Raw genomic sequence first — 23866 nt, 5'->3', positions numbered from 1 at the left:
AAAAGAATATTTCCTGTTTGATTTTTTCTTCAGAATATTGCAGCTACTGGGAAAATTTCAGAGGTTTTTGGTTTTTGTTAAACTACAATATTTTCTATCTATAGTCATACACTTCAGGGCATTCTAAACAAGTGTAAACTAGCTGCTCTTTCCCACCATGGACTGTCTCTGGTCAATTAAGACTGTAGAAACATGTAAATGAGCTCAGGTGTCTCACCCAGTGCAGGTGGCTTGCTTGGAATGCCAAGGAATGCCAATTTTTGAGCCCTTCTGACAAAGTTCAGTAGCAAGAATGGCAGTGTTACCTGCAGCTAACGTGCGGAGAATCCCTGCGGTACTCTGGATGAAAGGGGTCCTGGTGCACGTCACCACTTGCACCATTGACTTGGATAGCAGAGCCACTGTGAGCGATCGCTCCTGCTTTCCCTCCCACCCACAGTGCTGTGCTGGGATTCACGTCCAGTTGTTTTGCATCACACTAGAAATTTCAGGCATAATTTCAGGTTACGGAGTATGCTGATGGAAGTGCTCATCAAAGCTAACGACACTTGTATTCCCCTTCCAAACCTTACCAGTGCAGGTTCTGGAACTTGTTGAACTCTTCCGTACCAATTTAGGCTGCTGAAATGGCTAACTGGTTGGTAATTCATCAGAAATGTAGAGAGGTAAACCAACTACTACACTGAAGGATTTTAGAAGTACTAGAGCTGCTGTGAAAGAGTTGAATGGTGAAATTGCAGTCAGGTGGGTGGGAAGGCGGTAGGTAGAACCTTCACTTCTTTCTGATGGTAAGCTCTTGCTTCTTTGCTTGTTACGCAGTGTCAGTGAAGCTGGCTGAGTAGAATAGAATCCTTTAGGTTGGAAAAGACCTTTAAGGACATTGAGTCCAATGCTTAACCCAGGACTGACAAATCCACCACTAAACCATGCCCGTAAGTGCTACGTCCACATGCCTTTTGAATCCTTCCCGGGATGGTGACTCCATCACCTCCCTGGGCAGTCCATTCCAATGCCTGACAGCCCTTTCCAGGAAAGAATTTTCCCTAATATCCAATCTAAACCTCCCCGGCACAACTTGAGGCTGTTCCCTCTTCTCCCATCACTTGTCACTTGGGAGAAGAGACTGACACCCCTCTCTACACACTCCTTTCAGGGAGTTGTAGGGAGCGATAAGGTCTCCCTGAGTCGCCTCCAGGCTGAACCCCCTCAGCTCCCTCAGCCGCTCCTCACAGGAATCACAATTGAAGAGTCTCCAGACTCTTCACCAGTGATGGGCCCAATTATTCCCTCCCTTCCCTTGCCCCTTTTTGAAGGCTTTTTGAATTTAGTATTTTGTGTTGGTTTATGGTATGGCACCACAAGAAACTGCAGTACAGCAAGAGAAGAACAGGTCTGAATGGGAGCAGAAAGGGAATAGACTTCTGGAACTAATGTCATGGATTTCACATCCTTTATTCCTCGGCTGTCTCTGGTATCTGTTTGGAATATGCATCAGACAGTTTGTTCGATGTGCAGGATATTGGTTTGAATGCAGAAGCAGAATACTTAATCTCCATAGGGGATATTTGTTGTTTTCCCCGAATGGTTTATTTTACAGGCAGTTCTGGTATACTGACATTTATTTGGCTGTTTATATGCTTATTTATGCTGGAAATCGAAGAGTAAAACTATATTGCTATTCTTGACCGCCAACTGGCATTCTTTCCTGTGGTATTACACACGTAATCCACAGCAAGGTTGTTGCCAGGTACCTGATGATGTGATTTTTACGTGGTGGACAGATACGGTTGGACTGGATGATCTCTAAGGTCTTTTCCAACCTAGTGATTCTATGATTCTATGATTGCTATTCTTGACCACCAACTGGCATTCTTTCCTGTGGTATTACACACGTAATCCACAGCAAGGTTGTTGCCAGGTACCTGGTGATGTGATTTTTACGTTGCAGTGTAAAACTGAAAGGGTAGATTAGACCTGGGCATCCCTGGCCAGATGTTCCTACATCTCTTGTGATGGTACTGTTAGGAAGGCCCTAGCAGTGGCTGTGGTGCAGAGCAGAAGCTTGGGCTGTCAGTGCTCACCCTGAAGGGGTTTGCTGTCCTCTAGCAGGTCGGGCACAGCACCAGAAGAAATTCTTGTGCAGGCCAGAGGTCACAGAGAAGTTGGTATTAAGGTGTCTCTACTCGCCTGGTGTTTAGTACTGTAGGCACTTCAAACAAAAGAAACGAGGAGCGAGACACTGATTTACTGTTTCTGCCAGTGAATGTCTCAGTTTGCCTCCAAATACACACATGTGGAGCATTATTAACTACAATAAACTTGTTCACTGATTGGTTTGTTTATGCAGCCTTAGAGTAAGTAGCTCTCCAAAGCAGAAAAACGAGCTGGTAAAAGTTCTGCACCCACCGTAACATCTGGCAGTTCAGCCTGTGAATATTGAGGTTATTGTGCCAAGGCTTTCATTGTCCAGGATACTCACAGTGCTGTTTCCAAGGGCTCACACAGTACTCAGCTCAAACTGAGTGTCTGTGTAACTCAGCCCTCTTTAGGCACCAAAGAAGAACTTGGGTCTCACTTTTAAAGGGTAAAAATTACCAGCTCTTGGCTGTGCTGGTATAAACCAGGGAGAAGCCGGTCTGAGCACAGCCCTGTACTTGGGTTGGCTCAGCTTCTTGGGGCTTGACAAACGCTGCCTGTAAGTACAGCCTGCTTGTGTTTCAGCCGGCGCTGCCCTGCTGCAGGTGGAGCCCTGCAAAGCCAGTCCGGACCCCTGGATTACAGCGTACCTCAGTGCGCATTCACCCATCTCTTTCTGGCCACAGTCAGGGCTTTGGTATTTCTGTGTATCTGATACCATCCTGCAAAGCCCAACTGTATTTTCCTTTCAGAAATGGCTCTTTGCAACTGGTAAATTAATGTACTTCTAGGTCCTAAGTCTTGCGGCTAAAGCACAGGCCTTTGTTTCCTATGCACCTGTGGAAAACAGGGATGTGCCGTTTTTCTCGCTGTTGCAACTCGTTCACTAGAGGTGGATTCTTAAGAATTAAATTGGTCCTAATTGTTAACAAAGCTCTGAAAAGGCCCAGACCCAGGAAGAGGGCATATGTCAGCCCTTCTGTCAGGCAGCAAAAGGTTTCTACAGGCAGACCGGTCAACTTCGATGTTGTCATTTTTACAGTGACAAATCTCTTGATTTTTGTGCTCTTGTACTCCAAGTGATATGCTGTACATCTGTCTTGCAGCTTTTAGTGTAACTTAGTCAAAGCCAAGCTGTTTTTTTACATGATTTTTATTTTTCTTCAGGGTCAATTTTATACTTTTTTAAAATTATTTCTGCATTTACTGAGTCATTATCTCGCTGCTGCGGAGGAGGCAGCAGGCAGAACAGCGAGCATGCCCACTCCACTCACCAGCCAAACTGTGCTGGGGGGCTGGGGCTGCCCGGGCGCGGGGCTGAGGACCCAGGTAGCCTTCGGAAACATGTAGCTCCAGTTACCCGCCCTCTAGTTCACGCGGGGCGTTACCCAGGCACAGAATGGTAGGGCAAGGGCAAGGCTGGCTGTGGAGGGGCTCAACTGCCACTTAACGCTTAGTTCTGAATAATTTGTAAGAGTGTTATCAATTTTGTAAACTTTTTAATGTGCTAAAACTTGGTTATGAGGTAACATTTACAAATAAGGGGTAATTTGTGTACTTGTTTTTGTATTTTGGTCTGATTTTTTTCATTGTTGTGCCCTAAGCCCACATCACTGGGCAAATAGTTGTTAAACCTTTGAATTAAAACAAATAAATGCATTTTAATGGATACTGTACGGTTCTGTGATCATTGCGATTGTGCCAGGCATGGAGTCTGTCTTGCTTGAGACATCACAGCTAGGTGAGAAAACCAGAACTGACTTTCCACTTCAGTCGGTCACGTTAACAGCTGGAGTCCGGAGGGGGACTTTAATGGGTAGCGCATCACCAAATCGGAATGTGGATTCTCCTTACGCAGTCTGTACTGCTGGCTGTGGTCCGCCTTGCCTTCGGAGCGGAGCAACGGTAACCAGGATGTCTGGAAGTTCCAAGCATTGAAGTGTGACCTGTGCCTGTCAGTCAGCACAGCCAACCCCGACTTACTGGCAGACCTCGCTGCAGGACATAAATCCTTTAATCGCTGTTGAAATATTCCCTGTCCATGTCTTTCAGGTAAAGAGCTGAGGAAACAAACAGTGTTAGAGCACGACGATGCTCTCTCTACGCATCTTCTGCTGTTCTTGCCTCAAGTTTGGCAGCGTCTTTTGTTTCCTCTTCTGTGTCACGTTAGTGGAAGATGACAGAACACCTACAGAAGTTTTCAGCTCAAAACTTTGCTGAGAAAGCTGCTGTGACTAAGGTACTCAAACAATCTCACACCACAGGTGACAGCAAAGTAGTTTTAATGCACTTCAGAAATGTTTCTGGCTGCAGTTAACGATACATTTAAATAGACTGCAATAATGTTGTGACCTGGTACGTGTCAGCCAAGCAGGTATTTCACTGCAAGGCTCCTGGCAAATACCCGTCTGGGAAGAAAGCCCATGTGGGATATGCCCACGTGTATGATTATATATGCGCTGTAGAAGTTTCAGGTTTTCACGCAGCCGGGCAACAGAACCCATTCTCCAGCGTAATTTCTCTTGAACAGCACACAGAGAGATCCAACAGCTTAAGCAGAAGCCTAGTATGAAGTGCTTTATGGAAACCTGAGACGAACTAAGCAAGCAGCCTCCTTTTTCAGGCACAGCTAATTGTCCTCCGCATCTAATTGTAAGTCAGCCTTTCTTTGTTCATACCAACATAGATGTAAGAATGAGCGAGTTTCCACCTCTGAAACATCCTCATACTCAGCACTGTTTTGCTGGTTTGATTTTTATAGTGTGGGAACTGCAGAGCTGGCTGAAGTAGCAGAAGGATGGGAAACTTGGGGTAGGAAGTTTTAACTGCCTACACCTCTGAATGGAGTGAAAGTTTTAGGTAGATTTTACTCAATTCTTCTAAGGATACCAGATCTGTGAGATAACCAGTGGCAGCTATTTAGTCAGGCACGTTTTCCCTTCAGAGCTTTTTTTTTTTGAAGACTGAGTGAAAGTTTTGAGGCCAGTGGAATAATGGCTGCATCAAGCTTCAACATCTAAAGGTTACATGGCTTTTATTGGCTTGTTTTCAAAGACTGCCTCTACAGCCAGAAGAGCTGTTAATATTGAATTAGTCCATGGCAAACAAAACCACTTCTAAATTCAGGTCTGAATCCCAGGGAGATGTTAGAAACTTCTTGCTTTGCTCGGGGATTATCGTACCAGGGAGATACACTCCCTGTAACTCAGGCTCTGTAGAAAATGTCTCTCGGTGCGCTAAGAGTTTGGCTCAGGGAACAAAGTCTCCAAGTCAGTTTTACCTGCAGTTTGTTTTGTCACCAGCTGGACTGTGGCTTTGCTGCTTCACAGGAACAGGCTCCTTCCCTTCTCAAATAAAACACCTCTGGGGCAGCAGCACAGCTCTCCAGCCCAAAGCAGAGGTTTGCCAAGGCTCCCCCACCCACTGACCAGCACCCCAGGAAGCTCCGCTGCCAGGCCAGGGCTACTGCCGCCACCCTGAAATCCGGTGCCGACGGTGCCGGCTGTCACTGGGCTGAGGGGCTGGTGTGCTGTTCTCACCCTGTTTAAAATGGCCCCACTGTTTGAAGACTACAGCTTTGGGGGAAGGGAAAAAGACAACTTCCCCAGCACTCCACACTTTGCAGGACCCCCCTTAGTCAGCGCAGACTGTACACTATTTTTTCCATAAAATTTGGCCAACGTGACAGTCTGTAGGTTATCTAGCTTGTCATACCTAGCTAAAAGAAATCCCTCGGGGCAAAGCAAGCCACGGTATTCTACAGACTCACACCTCCTCCTGCAGTATGAAGGCAGTGTAGTGCAATCATCATTTTAGGTGATGCTTCAGGACAGCCTCTGATAGGCGTGTTGCACATCATTCTGTTGAGTAACGTTGCTACGAGCAGTGTAGGCCGCGCCTTGGCGGCACCAGTACACGCAAAAGGCTGAAACCACTTCCCCGTCTCGGAGGCTAAGGAGCCCAAGCCCGGCCAAAATCCCGTGTTTCAAGTTAGGTAAAAAGTCTAAACCACAGGAAAGCGTTTCGAACGCCGCCAGCCTTTCACGTGTCAATGAAATGCACAAAGCCACAAAATTAAGCAGAGAAACGTAAAAAGAAATGGTGGTTCTTTTTCCTTATTTTATTGGGTAAATGATTTAAAAGGTAATAACAATAGTGTTAAAACTACTACAATATCTTTCCACAGCCATATCTCACAGACCCACTGATAACCTTCTATATTTTTTTTTTTTTGCCTTTTCCTCATTTTTCTCTTTTTAAGCCATACTTATATTAAAATGCCCATTTCAACAGTTTCTTCACACTTATAGCAATTAAATGTGGAAGGAAGGAGGATCTAGTTATAAAGGAAGGGGGCTGAGGGATTCGGTGATATTATTGTACTCAATCAAGTTACTAAGGAAGGAAGGAGAGGACAGAGGCCGTTCAAGCTACTCCAGGTAGCTCCGCGCCCGCTGTGCGTCACCACTGCATTAAAGATAACTCAAGATGCTGGTGAACAATTAAGTCATTTTTTTTTCTTTGTAACATATAAAACACTAAAATAACTTAGAAACTAGATCCAAATATCTTGAAAAGAATCAACTTTGATATACAAAAACAGTCATAAGTTGTTACAAAAGTCTCAAACAAAAGTCTGTTTTCTCAGTGCGTTTATGTACCAGCGCAATTACTGGGTCCAGAGCAAAGAAAGAGGTTTTTATTTTTCATTTTTTTTCTTTAACAGTAATAAAAAACGAGGAAAACATATCTTTGTATATAAAGAATCATTGCTGGTCTGAAGAATAAATGTAACCAGAAACCCTTAAATCTGAGAGGCACACTTCGGGTTTCTCTTTTCCCCACCACCCCGACTTTTTTTTTTTTTTTTTTAACATAAAAGGAAAGTCACCAGTTTATTTAACTGGAGGAGATATTCAGACCCTCCAAATAAACTTAATTAACATCACTAGCAAAAATCAGTTAGAAACTGTACAAAAATAAAAAAGTGAACACAATGGATCCTGCAGGGATTTCGTAAGGACTGGAAGGCAGGCTTTAGGAGCAGCATCTGGGCATGGCTGGAGGCTTCTTTGGTTCGATCTAACACACGTAAGAGATGTAACCTACTCCAGACAACACTTTTAAAAACCCGCACATTTGAAGACAAGCGAAGAGGTCCGTATACAAACGCGAGGGTGTGCGAAGGGGTGGGACTGCCGTGATCTGCGTGTCGCTGAGGTCAGAACTCTTGTGTGCCCTCCCCTGCCACCATCAGCGCTGGGGCCGAGATGGTGGAGTCAGTGCTACAGCAGGCTGGGCAGAAGGAAGGCCACTTGAAGCATGACTAGGTAAGAGTTTCATGGCAAGTCTACGGTTTTGTTGTTGAACTCAGTTTCCAGAACAGGGTTTTTAGGAACATTGAGCAAAAACAATTAAAAAAACTCACCCCAACAATCTCTGTAATGAATAAGGCAAACTGAGTAGTACTCATAAATTAGCATCCCAACTTAACAGAGCAGGGAAATAAGCTGCTTGCTGTACCTTCTTCTAAAGTACCCCAAATTAAATGTAAAAATCGTATCTAACCCAGCAATGTATCTGAAGGGGTACTGACCAGAGCTACGAGGGAACGATGTTTGCGAAAGCAACTCTTGGTCGGCTTCCAGCAAACAGACCTCTTCTGTCCCAGCGCGTGTCACAGTGAACTGCACGTTCTGCACAAACAAACCCACGGCTACACGGAAACAATCCATAGCGCTTTCAGCACTCCCGTGCTGAGGAGGTAGGTGCCCTGGCAACACTGCGGATAGGCTGCGTATTCCAATCTTTTCAAAAAAGATCGCATACAATCTGATTGACCACAGGCTCCGTAACAGTTTTTTAATTAGTGATACAAAACTCTGGGCCAGAAGGGTCTGGCATTAGCTCATTTCAGAAGCACACCTTTACAGTTTGTATAACACCCTTTTAACTCTAGTTTTGAGCAACAGCTACTAAGAGATAGACAAAAATGCATTGTGCATTATGCTGTGTACAAAAAGGAGACAGGACTACCCTTTTCCCCCCCAAGCCATGGTGGGAAGTATTGCTGACCTTGTCCTTAAAAACCTGCAGGATCGTTTATTCATCAGTATAGCATTATTACACTGGTAAGAAATTCTGTATAACATCTGCATATATCGAAGATTTTTTTTAAAAAATCTGATATGATTTTAGATCCGCATGACCAGTCACGTGACCTGCTTGAGGTTGATTAGCACCTTTCAATACATATATATTTTTATATATAATAGATCTTTTTAAAAAACGTCTAACAATGGGCTCATGCAGAAGCATGAGCATGCTGTAACGAGATGACAGGTAAAGATGGGGTTGGATGACTATTTTTTTTGCAGCAGAATGATTCAGTTTGTGCTCAGTTTCCCTATAAGGGCAAGAAAAAAACCAACTCTATCAGGTAGCCACTTGTTCACAGTTTCCACTTGAAGACTAATCCATTTAAAAGCGTTCCTCAAGCAGAAACAAGACAACAGTATCATCCAAAATAGCCTCTGTATAAACATCTATTAATTTTTGCAGCTTCTGGCTGGCATCTCTTGGCTCCTGACATTTCAGGCCCTCTGTTTATAAATTAAGGCATCACAACTGAAAGTGTTAATATTTGGACATCGAATGCTGTGGATGAAGGAATACCAAAGACCTCCTGTGAGAACCTCCATAGAAATTAGGTGGCAAAGCTAACCTCACGTAAGGGCTGAGCGTAATTGATCCGCATCTGGTTTTGGAACCTTATTGAAACATTTTTACAATTAGTCTGATTTTTTTAAAACAACTGAATTGAATTGATTTTATCGGTATTTTTTATCTATATGTATATACAAGAATTAATTATTTGAAATAACTGGAATTTCTGCTTACTGTGGTTTACTCACTCCTATCAGGAAGGTCTTTTCTGTAGTAGACGGCATGTATCGTCCCCCAGAATACGCACTGAGCTACAACAGGTATTAGCGGGAGTTCTGCAGGCACATGAGCAAGGAGCTAGCTCCGACCTTAGACTGAGCTTGCAAATGTACCACGCATATCTTCTACTAAATCCTAGTGTTACAGCAGGAAAAAGTTCCAATCAGTTTTCTTTCTTCTACCGTGTGGAGGGGTGGCAGAATTACTACCCAGTACTTAGAGCTCTCAAGTACTATTCCTGCAATAGATGAAAACATGTGAAATTATGGCATAGTTGTGCTGTGCTCTTTCACAACAATCTTTTTTTCCTTTTTAAACAATAGTTAACTTTATCTAACTATCCATGACCTGATAAAACTCAACAAGTTCAAAAGCAGAAGAAAGAACAAAATGGGGATTTTTCTTTTCCAAAATAGCTTTGCTGTATTTAAAAAAAAAAATTCTCACTTTAAAAAATCCCCGAAACCTGACGCCAGAGCAGGCTCGCTGTAGCTTGCTAGAATGCCTGGCATGTTTGCTATATTTTTTTCTATGAATTTTATATATAAGCATATAGTTACGTCATAGTTAAAGGCACTAAAATCTAAACCCATTTTCTTCCTAATACGGCATCTGCTACTCACCAACCTGTTCTTAACACCAAATGCCACTCCTACTTGGAGATGATCAGAAAGGCAGCGTCACATTACAAATGCGTTATTGTGACTGGTCTTGACAGGGCTGGACGGCCCTCGATTCCCAGCACAGAAGGGGAGACAAAGGTATCTGGATTGTGTCCTGCCCTACCAATCAGACCACTCGGTTCTGAAAATGCTGCCCTGTTCACGTGGCCTCTTGCCGCACACGTAATCGCTTCTCTTCATCCCAAAAAGTGTTTTGTGTGTCAGCCTCGGCATCCTGGCTGAAAGTGCTGGATCTGAAGGTCATGTATATAGCTACATGAAACCTCTACTGAGGGGGTGAGATACTGTACACACAACATTGCTAAGAACATTATGAAAATGCAAGTCATTGTCTAGTCTAATACCTGAATTTGATATGTTTCATTCCCTGTCACACCTATGAATGCAAAAGCCATGAATGCCTTTTCGCGAAGCAAAGCATCCCTAACTGTAATCCTTAAACTCTTCCTTCCATCCACAGTCACAGAAAGCCTTGATTGATATAATTCCATGTTAATGAAGTAGAAATTTAAAATTTCGTAAAAAAACCCAAGGGCTATATATGCTGCAAAAAAATCTGCAGTGACTCAATAATAAAAAAAGTATGGGATCTTTGTAGTAATGCAGTTTTCCCTCCCGTTGCCACGATGAGCTTAACCAACAGTCTCAGCATGGCAACGGAAACTATCATCATAAAATGGTACAGTAATAGAGATAGCTAGACCAAGAAGGGGCAGGGTCTCCTGGGAAGAGGTCTGCAGAGAGGTCCAGTGACTGGTCATGCGGCTCAGTGTCAGGAATAATGGTTGTATGGTGGAAGGGGGTGCCCAATACCATTTTGGAAGTGATGGTGCTGACGATGGGCAAGGTACTCTGTGTAGCTCATTGTCATCTTCTCACTACGGTACCTAGAAAAGAGCAAAGAAACAAATTCAAGGACTGTTACCAGAAAGCTGCAAGTAGCACTAAAAATGCAGTGGTAGTGGCACGTTTAATGACAACAGCTCTGTATTTCTGCTGCTGGGAACAAGACTGACTTCACTTGCACAAAGGCAGGGAGGGAACCGCCACGGTTGTCAGGGTCATTCTTGAATCACTTCACAAACCACAACATAAGTGCCCATGAAAAACATTTTAAACAAACAGAACTGTTAGGAATTGTTGCCTAGGACGTCGCTCAAGGTAGAGGGAATAGAAACTCTTGATGATTTATTGAGGATGTCACAGAACTTCAGCCAACCCTCTACAAAAAAAGTAGGAGAAAAAGGGTAAACAAGCACTAGAGGTTTTGGGGCTGTTTTTAAACAATCAGTATCAACTGTCTGCCAAATTCTGCTTTTAAAATAATCCCAGCCACATTAAATGGAGTTATTTCTCTTTTAGACTACAATCCTAGACTACCTCAAATTCTACGGGACCCATAGGGATCCAGCCCAACTCCCCGTTCCTCGCAGGACTACCTAAAATTAACCACATGACCAAAAGCATCATCCAGACACTCTTTGAACATGCTTGGTACCCTGACCACTTCCCCGGGGAGCCTGTTCCAGTGACCAACCACTCTCTCGGTGAAGAACCCATTCCTAATACCCACTCTGAGCTTACCCTGGTGCAGCTTCACCCCATTTCGTGTCCTGTCACTGGTCACCAGAGAGATCAGCACCTCCCCCTCCGCTGCCGCTCGGGAGGGAAGCTTGGAGCATCCTGGTCTAGTGGAAGGTGTCCCTGCCCATGGCAGGGGGGTTGGAACTGAGTGATCTTTAAGGTCCCTTCCAACCCAAACCATTCCATGATTACAGAATTACCCTATCCCAGGTCCTGCACTTGCTCTTGTTAAGTGTTCTATGGTTGGTAATTGCCCAGCTCTCTATCCAGACCTCTCTGTAAGGCCTCTACCCTTGAGGGAATCCACAGCTCCTCGCAGTTCAGCAGCGTCGGCAAACCTCATGTGCATTTGACTCCTGCATCCGGGTCACTCACAGAGACATTACCAGAGCCCTGGCCCTAGAACTGAGTGCTGGGGAACCCACTGGTGACCAGCTGCCCACCTGACGTCACCCGGCTTACTGAAACGCTTCGAGCCTGAGCAACTGCTCACTCGACATACTATGGGCTGGGCTAGCAGCAGGCTGGACATTTTGTCCAGAAGGACACTGTGAGAGCATCCAGAGCTTTGCTAAAGTACAAAAACCCCACATCTACCGGCTTCCCTTGGTCATGCAGATGGGTGACCCTCGCATCAAAGGAGATTAAGTTCCTCAAGCAGGACGTTGCCCTCGTCACTGACCAATGACTGCGTTGTCTCCAAGTGTTTTTCATTAACTCCCAGAATAACCACCTCCATAGTTTTTCCAGGCCCTGAAGTGGGACTGACAGTCCTGTAATTCCCAGGGCCTTCCTCTTACCCTTCTTGAAAACTGGGACATTTGCCAGCTGCCGGTTGACTAGGACCTCTCCAGATTCCCAAGACCGTTGAAAAGGAACAGAGGTGCCACGATGGCATCAGCCAGCTCCATGTACCACAAGCAGAATCCAGGCCCTGACAACAAATATTTGGGCTACACTTGCACCAGCACTGTCTGACAAGAAGGAACATATTGCCACATTTACACTTCTCTGCAGAAGTGTAAAATCTGCACAAAACCAACACTATTCCACATTTGCACAAGTTTCACTTTAGAAAGACCTTGCATAAAGGATCTGACAGATGAGGTCTGGTGAATCCAGCTACAGTGATTTAAAATTCTGCCACTTTCTATCACAACTTTCTTCTGGAGTTGCTCTGGTTGTTCTCTGCTCTTTTAGGTCTGAAAAAACCACAGCAGATGGCTCAACCCCTCGCACTCACCACCCAACAGAAAGCTTAAACTACCGTTGGGTTACCGACTGCAGCAATTAAGGTGGCAAACACATTAGCTTCTGCTGCCTCTTTGCCAGGGGCAGGGAGCAGAACACCTTACGCTCGCAGCTTCTGCCTTCAGCCGGTGAGCTGCAGAGCGCAAAAGGTGCCCGCACTTGCTCGATACAACTATTTGTTAACGATGTACTAATTTAACAGGCGGCTGCTGGTCCTTGCTGAGGGATTAGCTGCAGCTCTCCTTCAACTGATGTGAAGGGTAGGCGGCACGCTGGTCCGTGAATGAAATCCCATGACAAAACTAAAGCATGCGCTTGGCACTTAACGAAGCTGGTTGGAAGTGGGTCAGAGCAGGCCAAAGGCAGCCCAACCAGCGTCCCATCTGCTTATGTCAGCCGATGAAATGCTTCTTTCTAGACCCTGGGAAGGGTACGCTTCCTTCAGCTCCACCCGTTCTCCGCTGTCGTCTGCGAAGCATGGCCAGAACTCCTGGGTGTTAACCTGGAGATCGTTAGCCACACACTAGTGTTGATCAGCTTACCGCTTCAGTCACACACAGGGCATTTCCTTCTATTCAGAGACTTGAAAAGGAAGTTAAAAGCACTTATTCCACTCTTCCAATACATCTTTTACCATATGACAAGTTACTAAAATAAGGCTCTAAAAGGTCTGATGCTGGGAAATGGTCCCTATTTCAACACCACTGTTTGCAATATGCCAGCAGAAGCTGCGTTTGTAAGGAAGTAAACCAGCCAGCCAAACCCCAGATTTCTTCTCAGCATTAAAAATGGTGCTTTGTTTATTCCACTTGCCAGGCCAGTGATTCTGCTGGCTGTTTGGGTGTTGTGTGCTTAAATACACTAAACACGGGCGTTTTGGTGTTTTTCTGGGGGGTGGTGGTTTTGGGGGGTTTTGTTTGGTTTGTTCTGCGCTCGCATGCCATTGCTCCAAACAAAATCACGGAGCTGGAAGAAAATATGTGCTATTTAGAATGTTCATTTCTTGGAAAAATAAATTCCTTAGCTAGTGAGGTGTAGAGAAATTGCCATTTAAGAACTACAGCACTGTTACTCTCACCCTCAGCTCTGTCCATATATTCTTACTGAATAGAAGGTTACAAGGTGTACAGCTGAAATAAATGAAAAGGGGACAGGGGTTCAGCATTTGGGAATTTAGCTGGATTCTGTAAATCCTTCCTCCCAGATTTAACCTTCAGAATAGCGTCTTCTCCTTAGTTACAGCTACTCCACAGTAATCAGGTTCCTACAAGAATCCGGAATCTGAACAGTGGCTGGGACACAAGGTCTTTATTCTTCATCCACAAGATCACTGAATAAGTAATTCCTCCAATACCAAAAGATTTGTTTTCCTAAGAAATGCTTTGTCTTCTACTTGCTCTGAACTAATTCTACCACTAATGCTAAGTAATAGCAAGATTTGTAGATGAAGACGGCAAACATGGAGGCTGAAAAGAACCAAAATCTCAGGGATTGGTCCTATAAAAGTCCATAAACAGGAGAATCCAAGTACTCTCAAATGTCTGAAATGAAAGGACTGGGGTTTAATTAGGGACAAGGAAGTCGAGTCTCCCTTACACCTGGCTGCACTGAGGAGAGAATTGCCACAGAAATCAGGACACAGATACCAGGATGATACGCACCACATTTTTAGGACTAATTTTGTGACCCTACGAGTGTGAAAAGTTGATACGAGGCAGGAAGGGTAACACCTTAGGAAAAAGGAGTCTACCTTTGTTATTTGTATTAACAGAATGTCAAACGTGGCCTCCCTGAAGAGGATGAACAGCCAATGCTTCCTTATGATTGAAATCAGGGAAGTTTAGATTAGATATCAGGAAGAAATTCTTCACAGAGAGGGTGGTGAGGCACTGGAACAGGTTGCCCAGAGATGTTGTGGATGTCCCATCCCTGGATGTCTTCAAGGCCAGGCTGGATGAGGCTTGGAGCAACCTGGTCTAGTGGAAGGTGTCCCTGCCCATGGCAGAGGGGGTTGGAACTGGGTGATCTTTAAGGTCCCTTCATACCCAAACCATTCTGTGATTCTATGATTCTATGATGTAAGACCTAAAAAAATTATTTCTCCAAGCATGGAATTGATAACTAGAGTTTAGCAGTCATTTTCCACTGCAAGCTTATAAAAAGGTATCGTTTTAGAGACATCCTTATAGACATTCACTCCTCCGCCCTTCATGTAACGACAATATTATGGGCAGAATATCTGCTGCTAATTCTAAAATATTTTGGCTCCTACTCACTAAGAACACCTTTTATTAAATTAGCAAAATCAACATACACTAGTGTGCAAGAGTGACAGGTATGAAATACTAAATTCACGTCTTTCACTCTGGAGACCCCCCCGACGCAGTCCAACGGGTACAGCAGCTGTCCATCAGGTACCGCACTCCGGTTAGGACGAGGGAAACCTGTACCCCGCAGCAGATAGGGACGACCCAATGGTTCCTCTGAGAACCAAAGAGATTACTGGTACTGAGCAGCCCCCGCGACTTCTCCGCAGCAACCCCACAGGGCACCATCTGCTCAAATACAGACTGAGAGCAGCAAGTAATCCTCGTTAACAACGGCCCCTGGAAATCCGTTCCCACCAGCGAACACAGTGCAGCGAGCAGGAGCTGATGCACCGCGAAGGTTTCAGGGTTACGAAACAACAGACGCGGGTACCCTGGTACTGACACAACCTGGTACTTAACAGCGGCCTGTTCTCTCCTGCTCAGTGCCACTGATCTCTGCGAAGGCACAGGGATTCCCAAAAGTCCTACAGCTATTGTGAAAAGAAAGAAATCCTTAATAATGTACACAGGAAAGCTTACAGTGAACAGCTGAAACAAGCACTTACCGGGAATGAACACATCACAGCATTATAAGGACTTATCTGCAGTATCCCGCGAGGCATACCTGGTTAGCTTTATTGTTTTCCTGAATTCATTAGTGATCGGAGCTTTGTAGCCTCCTTTCCTCAATAAGGAATCTATGGTTTGAATGTGGTCCCATCCTGTGAATTTTACAGTAGTGAAAACTGGTGAGAAACACAGCAGCAAGAAGAGATGTTGCAAACAGACAGTACAGTGCGTCGCGTCACTGAGAGTCCTCTGCTAAACTTCTGTATGAAGTGTAGCTCCTTATCCCCTACTCGGATACAGCTGAGGGAAATGTGAGGTATGGGATTTCTTTACACACAACAGGTATTTCTATCTCGTGGCTGAAATATTTTAGAAGTGGACCCACTGTATCCAGGTGTCCTAGACTGGGGGTGAGACACAAAATGAAACTTTTCTGAAACGATCAGGTTCTGAGCACGGATCACAATCACTTCATACATGTCTGTGTATGTCATCACAGACGTACAAATGTCTGTGACAGTATGAAACGTTACATTTCTGGATAAAATTTTAAATAATTAGTAGTTAAACATGCAGAGAACTTCAGAGATTAGACTTCTCCATAAATATCACTTTACTGTAGTATTTCCAATTTCAGAACTACTAAACACTGTAGGTAGCTGGGCAATATCAAAAGTGATAGATTAAAAATACAGATTCATTATTGTTCGCAATAAAATCTTCATGCTATTCAAAATTCCTATTTATTGATTTTAAAAAGCCTAATACTTGAAGTAGCTGTTACACATGTTATTTCCAAAAGATGCAATTTGATTAGTCACATTGTTACGTTAAAAAAAGGGTAGTCTGGGGTATATAAAAAATACAAGTGGATGTTTAAGAGACTGGTTGGAAACAGAACTACCAATTTCAGATGATCCTCAGTAAAGGTTTCACCCTATTCCTTAGCAGACCAGCTCAAATATGAAAAGAAAAAAAAAAGCCCAGCAATGGAAAATGTAAAAGTCTGAGACACGTTGTCAAGCATGGAATAAAACCCCGTAGTGAGCAGACTAAGCTGTTCAACAAAACCTACTCTAGTTTTTTTAACTCACAGACTTTGGTCTGTGCCTTTATTAGGACTAGAACAGTGTTATTTTTGGACCTCACATCGAAAGCAATTCCCTTCCATCCATCAGAAAACCCACAAAGCCAGTGTTTCCTTTATAACAGGAATTAACTACTAGCAGAAAGTACCTAAGTGGGAAAAAACCCCAACAAACCAACCTTGATTGCTGCGAATTTAGGAATAAATCAGCTGTTAAGGTAACTGACCAGAGATGCATCACTGTAGAGTTTGTGCACGTCACTGACATCACAGCGTAACAACTGTACAAAAGTGGCAGCTTTTAACGACCGTGAGGCCCTCGGACAGCACTGCACCACCCACCCCTCTGTTTCATTTCCCCACAGCTACACTGCGCGTCCGACTGGTTTAAACAGCAGCTACATTTTACTGAGTCCCTCTAAGGGGACTGCTACAGGCACGGAATCGGCATTTTATAAAAGAGTCTTCTTACAGGTAAATCTGGCTCCATCATCTGACATCAGTGCAAGGTCAAACAGTGCATTTTAGATTTATATGTACGTTTAAATCCTTCACCAGATCATATGAAATAAAGTGCGACAATGACCTTGCTCCTTTGCAACCTCCGGTAAGTAGGTGGCGGTGCGTTTTGATCCTTTTTCATTGATGAATTCTATCCTAATGCCATGTACACCCACCTGCAAGAGATCGGCAGCTTTGTTAGTACACCGACAGAGAAAAAGAGATTTCCAACATGATAAAACCCACATGTGAACCTTCCCGTGGCGAATACCGTTTTGCACAGAGTTTCAAGAGGCGGTGCTGAAGTGAACGTAACCCTTCCGAAAGGAGTTCACCGTGCAGCCCTGTAAGGTCACCCCTCGGCTCCCTGCCACGGAGCTTCACTCCTGGGCTGAGGGACAGCCCGCTGCGATGCCAAAGTCGCTCTGCCTCCGCTGGTGCCCTGGCACCGTCAGCAATGCTGAGGCTGCCGAAGTCACCCTGTCGCCACACAGAATCGAATGAGGCTTCAATTAGGAGCATTAATTGTGTTCCACGTAACAACTGAACAACGAAAGCATGAGGAAATGGAAGAGTCTTTTCCCCATGATCCTAACATTTCTTAAATAGGAAAAATTACTTTGAGACTAACAAATCTGACTCCCTGCAAATTTTAATGTGATATTTCATTACCAAACACTCCTAAACCTGACCTTCCTAACATGGATATATAATCACTGGAGCAATCAGATCTGTATATGCAGATGATGCCGTTATGAACCCAAAGGTTCATAGTTTCAATGGACTTCCAGCCCCGTGTCTGTAGAAGAAGAAGACGTAGAGGAAAATAAACAAGGCAGGACAGTTGCACCCACAATTCCTCTGGTGTGGAAGATTTCATGGTGTTCTGTGAAGCGAAGCGGCACTCTCGGTCCGGTACCGATGGCCCCTCATCGTTCAGCTCCGGTTAACCCACAGCAGGCCCGAGTTCAACAAAGGGGAGCTACACACAAGCAAAAGGAGAGCGATCCGCACTAAGACTGGCCTGGGCAGAGGTGGGAATTTATTTTGAATTCCACAAGAGACCAACATTCCTGCACTGATGAAACCTGTGAAACTTCCCAAAATATTCCTCTCCAGGATGGGAGGTACGTGTTTGGAAGGCAGTACCTGGACTGTAACCGGCCTGCCTACCAGGCCCAGCACAGAATGCTGTACGGAGCCATGGGAACGCTCCTCAGAATCACTGATACACGACAGGCAAGTTTTTGTAGCATAATCTGTGCGGTTCAGAAAAACTGACCAACCATCTTCTCAGATGGAGGTAAAGTTCTGTCTCATCTCCTCCCATTTACTAGGAAATGACTACGTGCCGGTATCCTGAGCTGCGTAAGGACACGCGGTTGCTCTGTCCGCCTCCCAGACGGAATCTATTTAGACTGTTGCTCCTGGGAGAGGAAAGTGAGAAAAGGAGAGAGACTTCAAAGGTGACAAACCACTCGCTTCCAACAGAAGTATTTCCACAGGGCTTGAGAGCATGGAATACTGTATTCTGCGTACCCAACGCCCGTGGGTATAAACATTCTGGCCCGCTGTGTAAGTGGCCAGGGGCTACTTAAAACTAGATCCAGTGACAATTACACCCAGATCTTTCGCTGCACCTAAGCACTGCATTACACTGCATTTTTTCATTTTACTTCTGAAGTGACCTCAACAGAACTTCAGACTTTGCTGTGTATTTACACACATTCACCTTTGTTCATACACCTTTTTTTAGTGAATCGTTTATTTACACATACTTCAGGATGGGGAAGCACACACACACCAGATTTATTGTTCTGCCAAGCTTTTTTTTCCTGCCCACGGTACCGCTCTGTGTCCACCTCAGCTGGGCTAAAAAGCAGTTGTTCCTAAACCCACCCCAAAACCGAAGCTCAAGCGACTCTCGTGTTTGGCTGCTCTGAGCTGCAAACACAGCTCACAGGTCTCTTCCTCTTGTGCTGACCCTCCAGCCACACCAAGAGGGTGAAATAACCATATTCTCGTCAGGCCATCAACAGGGGATTCGCATAAGCATCTCGAACGTCGAGCCTTGCCGAAATTTAAGCTCCTAGTCCACTGCCGAGTAAATTGTCATCAAATAATCATTCTATTCAGTCTTATCTACTGCACTGAAATCTGCCAGAGATTTCCATGCAATTATCACTAATTAGTTTAAGATTAATTAATTGCAAATATTTTTTCAGAAATACATTAAAGGAGATTACAAAGAACCCACACGGAATAGCCAGGAGCTGGAGTAGTGCAACAGCTCCTTGGTGTTACCAACAATGTCTGCCTGTTCCTGAAGTTCACCCGCTGTTTGCTTTCTCCTCAGACCAGAGACACGGCTCGAGGTACAATCTCACCGCAGTCACACTGTGACCAACTCTGCCGGCCTGCCTCCCGCTTCCACCGGAACAAGCACTCCGTAACCGCGCGATGAACCAGATCTGGCCGTTCGGGGTTACGGCCAACCCTCTGCCGACTCCTGCTTTGTCAGCTCAACCTCTCAACGGCAGCAAGCTATCAACTTTTCAAACAAAACAGCTGGCCTCTAACTCGTACAGTACTCCTTACGACACCACCTAACACAGCGACTTCCCCTTTCTTCACCTAACTAGCGCGATGGAATCGGCTGTACGCAGACTAGTCTGGAAAGGAACACGTCGGGTTAAGCAAACACTGCTGCTTGTTAGAAGCTGAGCCCACTCCTTACTCACTGACTCCTGCAGCTTTTTAGCCCCACACATGTATCAAATATTCTGGCTTCTGTCTGAGCATCTTCAGCAGGGCTGAAGTATTACGTTCTGATGTAACAATGGAGGCGAAAGACTCTGCTTCACGACAAGCGTTCTTCTTTTAACAAATACTTTATTTATATGCATGGAATCACTGAAGTCCAAGCAGAATAAATACTGACCCCAAGAGTATTCTTCTCTGTTCCCAGGAATACAAGCTGCCAGAGTCGCTTGTGCCGCTGCACTTGCAGGAAGGAAAGCATGTACTAACTTTGTCAACAAGGAAAAGCCACCGTTCAGCTAACAGTACTGGCCGCAACTACTTCAGCTAATATTTAAACCGGTGCATACAAGCTAAAGGCCTTTTGGATCAACACAGCAAGGAGGCACAGTTCTGCAGACGTAAATGACTCCGTGTGACACTCAGTTGACACTAACGTGGTGATCGTCCTGCTTGCTGCAAGGGTAACTGGAGTGTGGCGAAGCAGCATCGGCCTCGGTTCATGACTAAAGGCGGGGTGGAGAGTGGATAGACTGCAGCCCTGAGGAGAAGGACTTGGGGTACTGGCAGACAAAAAGCTGGACATGAGCCGTCCGTGTGCGCTGGCAGCCCGGAAGGCCAACCGTATCCTGGGCTGTATCAGAAGTGTGGCCAGCAGGGCGAGGGAGGGGATTCTGCCCCTGTACTCGGCCCTCTCGTGACACCCCACCTGGGGTGCTGCGTCCAGCTGTGGAGCCCTCAACATAGGGAGGATATAGACGGGTTGGAGCGAGTCCAGAGGAGGCCACGGAGATGCTCCGAGGGCTGGAGCCCCTCTGCCATGGGGACAGGCTGAGAGAGGTGGGCTTGTTCAGCCTGGAGAAGAGAAGGCTCCGGGGAGACCTCCTTGCACCTTCCAGTGCCTGAAGGGGCTACAAGGAAGCTGGGGGGGGACTTTTTACAAGGGCAGGGAGTGACAGGACAAGGGGTAACAGGTTCGAATTGAAATCAGGGAGGTTTAGATTAGATATCAGGAAGAAAGTCTTCCCGGAGAGGGTGGGGAGGCACTGGGACCGGTTGCCCAGAGAAGCTGTGGATGGCCCATCCCTGTGAGTGTCCAAGGCCAGGCTGGATGCAGCTTTGAGCAACCTGGTCTGGGGGAAGGTGTCCCTGCCCATGGCAGGGGGTGGGACTGGATGATCTTTCATTCTCCGTAAATGAAACTGAAGCCATCACAGTGGTTACTACCAGAAGTCAACCTACTAAAGCAGAAACGTTCCACCATTTTCATTGTTGACCTCTAGCTTGGTTTAGCTTAAAAGTCCCTACAGACTTGAAAACACTGTTTAAAGTACCCTAACGGCTCAGTGATAAGACAAAGTACTTCTCTGGGCAAAGCTTCTTGTTGGAATGCACATACAGCCTCAGCGAAGATTTATTTTTGGTCTGACAATACATCAAAAATGAATAATTCTGATTATGGTGAAAATGCTGATAAACCCCAAAGGAAACTTACATTCACCTCATTCAGAATTACATATCAGAGGGAAGAAGCCCTTGTCATTATGACTGAACAGGAAACGCATTTTTAGTAGCTTTTCAGCAACTCTAAAATTCATAATGCTAAGGTTGCTGCTGGGTATAACCATTTTAAGAACAAAAAAAAGAAATTCCTATTCAACATACATTTGTTATGTGTTCTTTTAAGAAACCCTATTTAGTAGGGCTAAGTCATTATTGAAGGGAAATACCGTAACTTGCATGGTGCCTCTGGCAGTATAACATGTCCGCTATCATACACGACAATTTCCACATGTTTTTATGTCCACTCAAATAACAGACTCAAGGAGCAACACAACAGTCATACTGGCTGAGATGAGAAGTTCACCTGAAGTCCAACTTCAAATAATTTGGGAAAAAGCAGAATACAGAAGAACACTTCCTTCAGTACACCTTCCCAGGGATAATTCTAAAAGCAGCATTTGCTTCATAATTTCTTAGGCTGCTGTTCCAAGAGAATGCATGCAGTTCTCTAGAACCTAACAATTAAGACAGATCCAGCTCCCATGCATAAGTAAAAAGAAAAACGAGAGCAATGATGCCCTTGGCCTCGTTGTAGAAGGGCTTTGCGGGTCTGCGCAAGCCACTGGCTCTGAAAGCAAAGTTTTGGGAAGATAAACGGCTCACTCCTACGGGCTAAAGAAGGCAGCTTGTCTGGGGCTGTGATGTCTGGCCGTGCTTCCTTCCAGAAGCATACACCAGACTTTCATACTGGAACATGCCCTCTGCAGAACAACTGGCCCGATCCCCCGTGTTTCTGTAGCTAAGCTGCAAAAGCCACCTCAGGCGCCAGCACGCAGACACCACCCTGCCTGACGGAGGCCTCGGCACAAGTCCAGCTGCGCAGGCCACTTTTGCTCCGAGCGCCCAGGGGGCAAGAACACACCTTCGTTCCGTCTCCACGGCCTTTGAAGGCGATGACAGCGCTGTCAAACAGGACCTTTTCAATCTCTGCACAGCACAGCGCGTGTGGAGCGCGAACCGGCCACCGCTCAATGCAGGCAGGCAATTTAAACGGTGTGACTTCCGCTGGAGATGCTCGTGGTGCGAAAGCACTTGTCGTGAACGGTTTCTGACGTCCTTACCTCCCAGTCCATGTAGTCACACACATCTTCAAAGTTAGTGAGTAGAGACACTGAGCAGAAAAGCCGTGGCAGCTCATCCCTCGTCATTGGGGGGAAACGACTATCTTTAAGGGCACTGTTGAAGACAAAACAGAATTTCAAAGGATTTTTTTTGTTTGCTTGTTTTTAAGTTCAAGGATCTAATGAATCAACTCAAAAATATAAAGGACCAAAACCCCCTGATGAAATGATGACCAGTTTGATAATCCCGTCGCCAGTGCAACACACTGACCAACATTCCCAACATTTTCCTTAGACACTGCAGTCCTTGGCTGGCCAGTCAGGTGTTCTGAGGGTCATTCCTTCCCGAGCTGGTTTTGCTACTGTGACCACCTCATTAACGAAGCAGCAGAGAGCTTTTGGAAAAAGTCACAAAAGCAATAGCTCTTCTACTTGCAATTTAGTAAATCCCTCTCAAAAAGGATTAAACTACACGACATGGGGAAATTCTATAGCCTGCAATACTCAAACATGATATACAGTAACCAAACTGGAGAACTTAATTATTCCTGAAAAAATAATCCAAACAAGCAGAATATTCTCAAAAAAAAGAGTAATATTCATGCTTACTGGCAAAGGTGAATGTAAAAAGGTAAAAACACCCAAGGGCTCTACAGACCGGTGAACCTACAGGCCTCGGAGCTGTTCCGCAAAGCAGAGGGAATGGTTAGCAACAGGGAAGCTTGCCAACAGCTACGCTAGTCCTCGGACTACCGCACCCTTCTAGAGACACACACCCCCCTAACGGGGCGAACTGCCCGGAGAGCGGAGCTGTCTGTGCGCACTCAGCGCGCGCTGACAAACAAAGCCCTGTCAGACAGCGAGCGGTACCACAGTAAGCGCGTTCGTAAAAACCTGCCAAGGTGGGTTAAGAACCAGTTAAATCGGAAAAGGGAAGGTTAAAGTGAGTAAGGCATCTCATAAATCCATTCTCTTCAGATCTGAACTGACGTGTATGAACACATGCTCATCTCCAGCAAAGAGTGATCTGCTCCGGTTTTTGATGAGTAAGGGGAATTTAGGAATAAGAGACTAACTAAAGTACTCCCCAGTTGTTCTCGTGTCTCATTGTTTCACCTAACAATTGGATCGTTCTCACTCGTTTTACCTGGCCCACAACCAGCGGTTGCCGTTAGCTGCTGTAACTGCAGCCAGGGCCGTGGTGGTGAGCACACGGCTCAAGTCTCTGCGCCAGGCGCCACCGTTTGTGCAGAGTGGTAGAACTTTGTGAAAGCAGACCAAATAAGGACGCCTAAGCAAAAAATGTAAAGTTTAGCTGAAGGAAATCATCACGTGTATAACCAGAAGTAGCTCCCCATCATGAACTGATACCATCCACTGTGGAGTTAAAACAGAACCCTTGTCTCCCTGGGCTGG

At 45.3% G+C, this 23866-nt stretch overlaps 1 protein-coding gene across 1 annotated transcript; it reads right to left on the bottom strand.

Annotated features, from left to right (window-relative positions):
* Nucleotides 1-6235: 6235 nt before the first annotated feature.
* On the bottom strand, nucleotides 6236-23099 carry AMMECR1 (Alport syndrome, mental retardation, midface hypoplasia and elliptocytosis chromosomal region gene 1). The gene is made up of 6 exons (XM_010158791.1): nucleotides 23060-23099; nucleotides 22451-22565; nucleotides 17152-17242; nucleotides 15534-15630; nucleotides 10122-10651; nucleotides 6236-6926 (listed from the first exon to the last, which is right to left on the bottom strand). Exons 2-5 carry the CDS (start codon nucleotides 22535-22537, stop codon nucleotides 10537-10539), a joined length of 390 nt encoding a protein of 129 aa, XP_010157093.1. The 5' UTR covers nucleotides 22538-22565; nucleotides 23060-23099; the 3' UTR covers nucleotides 6236-6926; nucleotides 10122-10536.
* Nucleotides 23100-23866: the final 767 nt, after the last annotated feature.

This window comes from Eurypyga helias, unplaced genomic scaffold (genome assembly GCF_000690775.1).
Source record: "Eurypyga helias isolate BGI_N326 unplaced genomic scaffold, ASM69077v1 scaffold10539, whole genome shotgun sequence".
Classification (NCBI taxonomy): domain Eukaryota; kingdom Metazoa; phylum Chordata; class Aves; order Eurypygiformes; family Eurypygidae; genus Eurypyga; species Eurypyga helias.
This window is presented reverse-complemented; position numbering and strand designations above follow the sequence as displayed.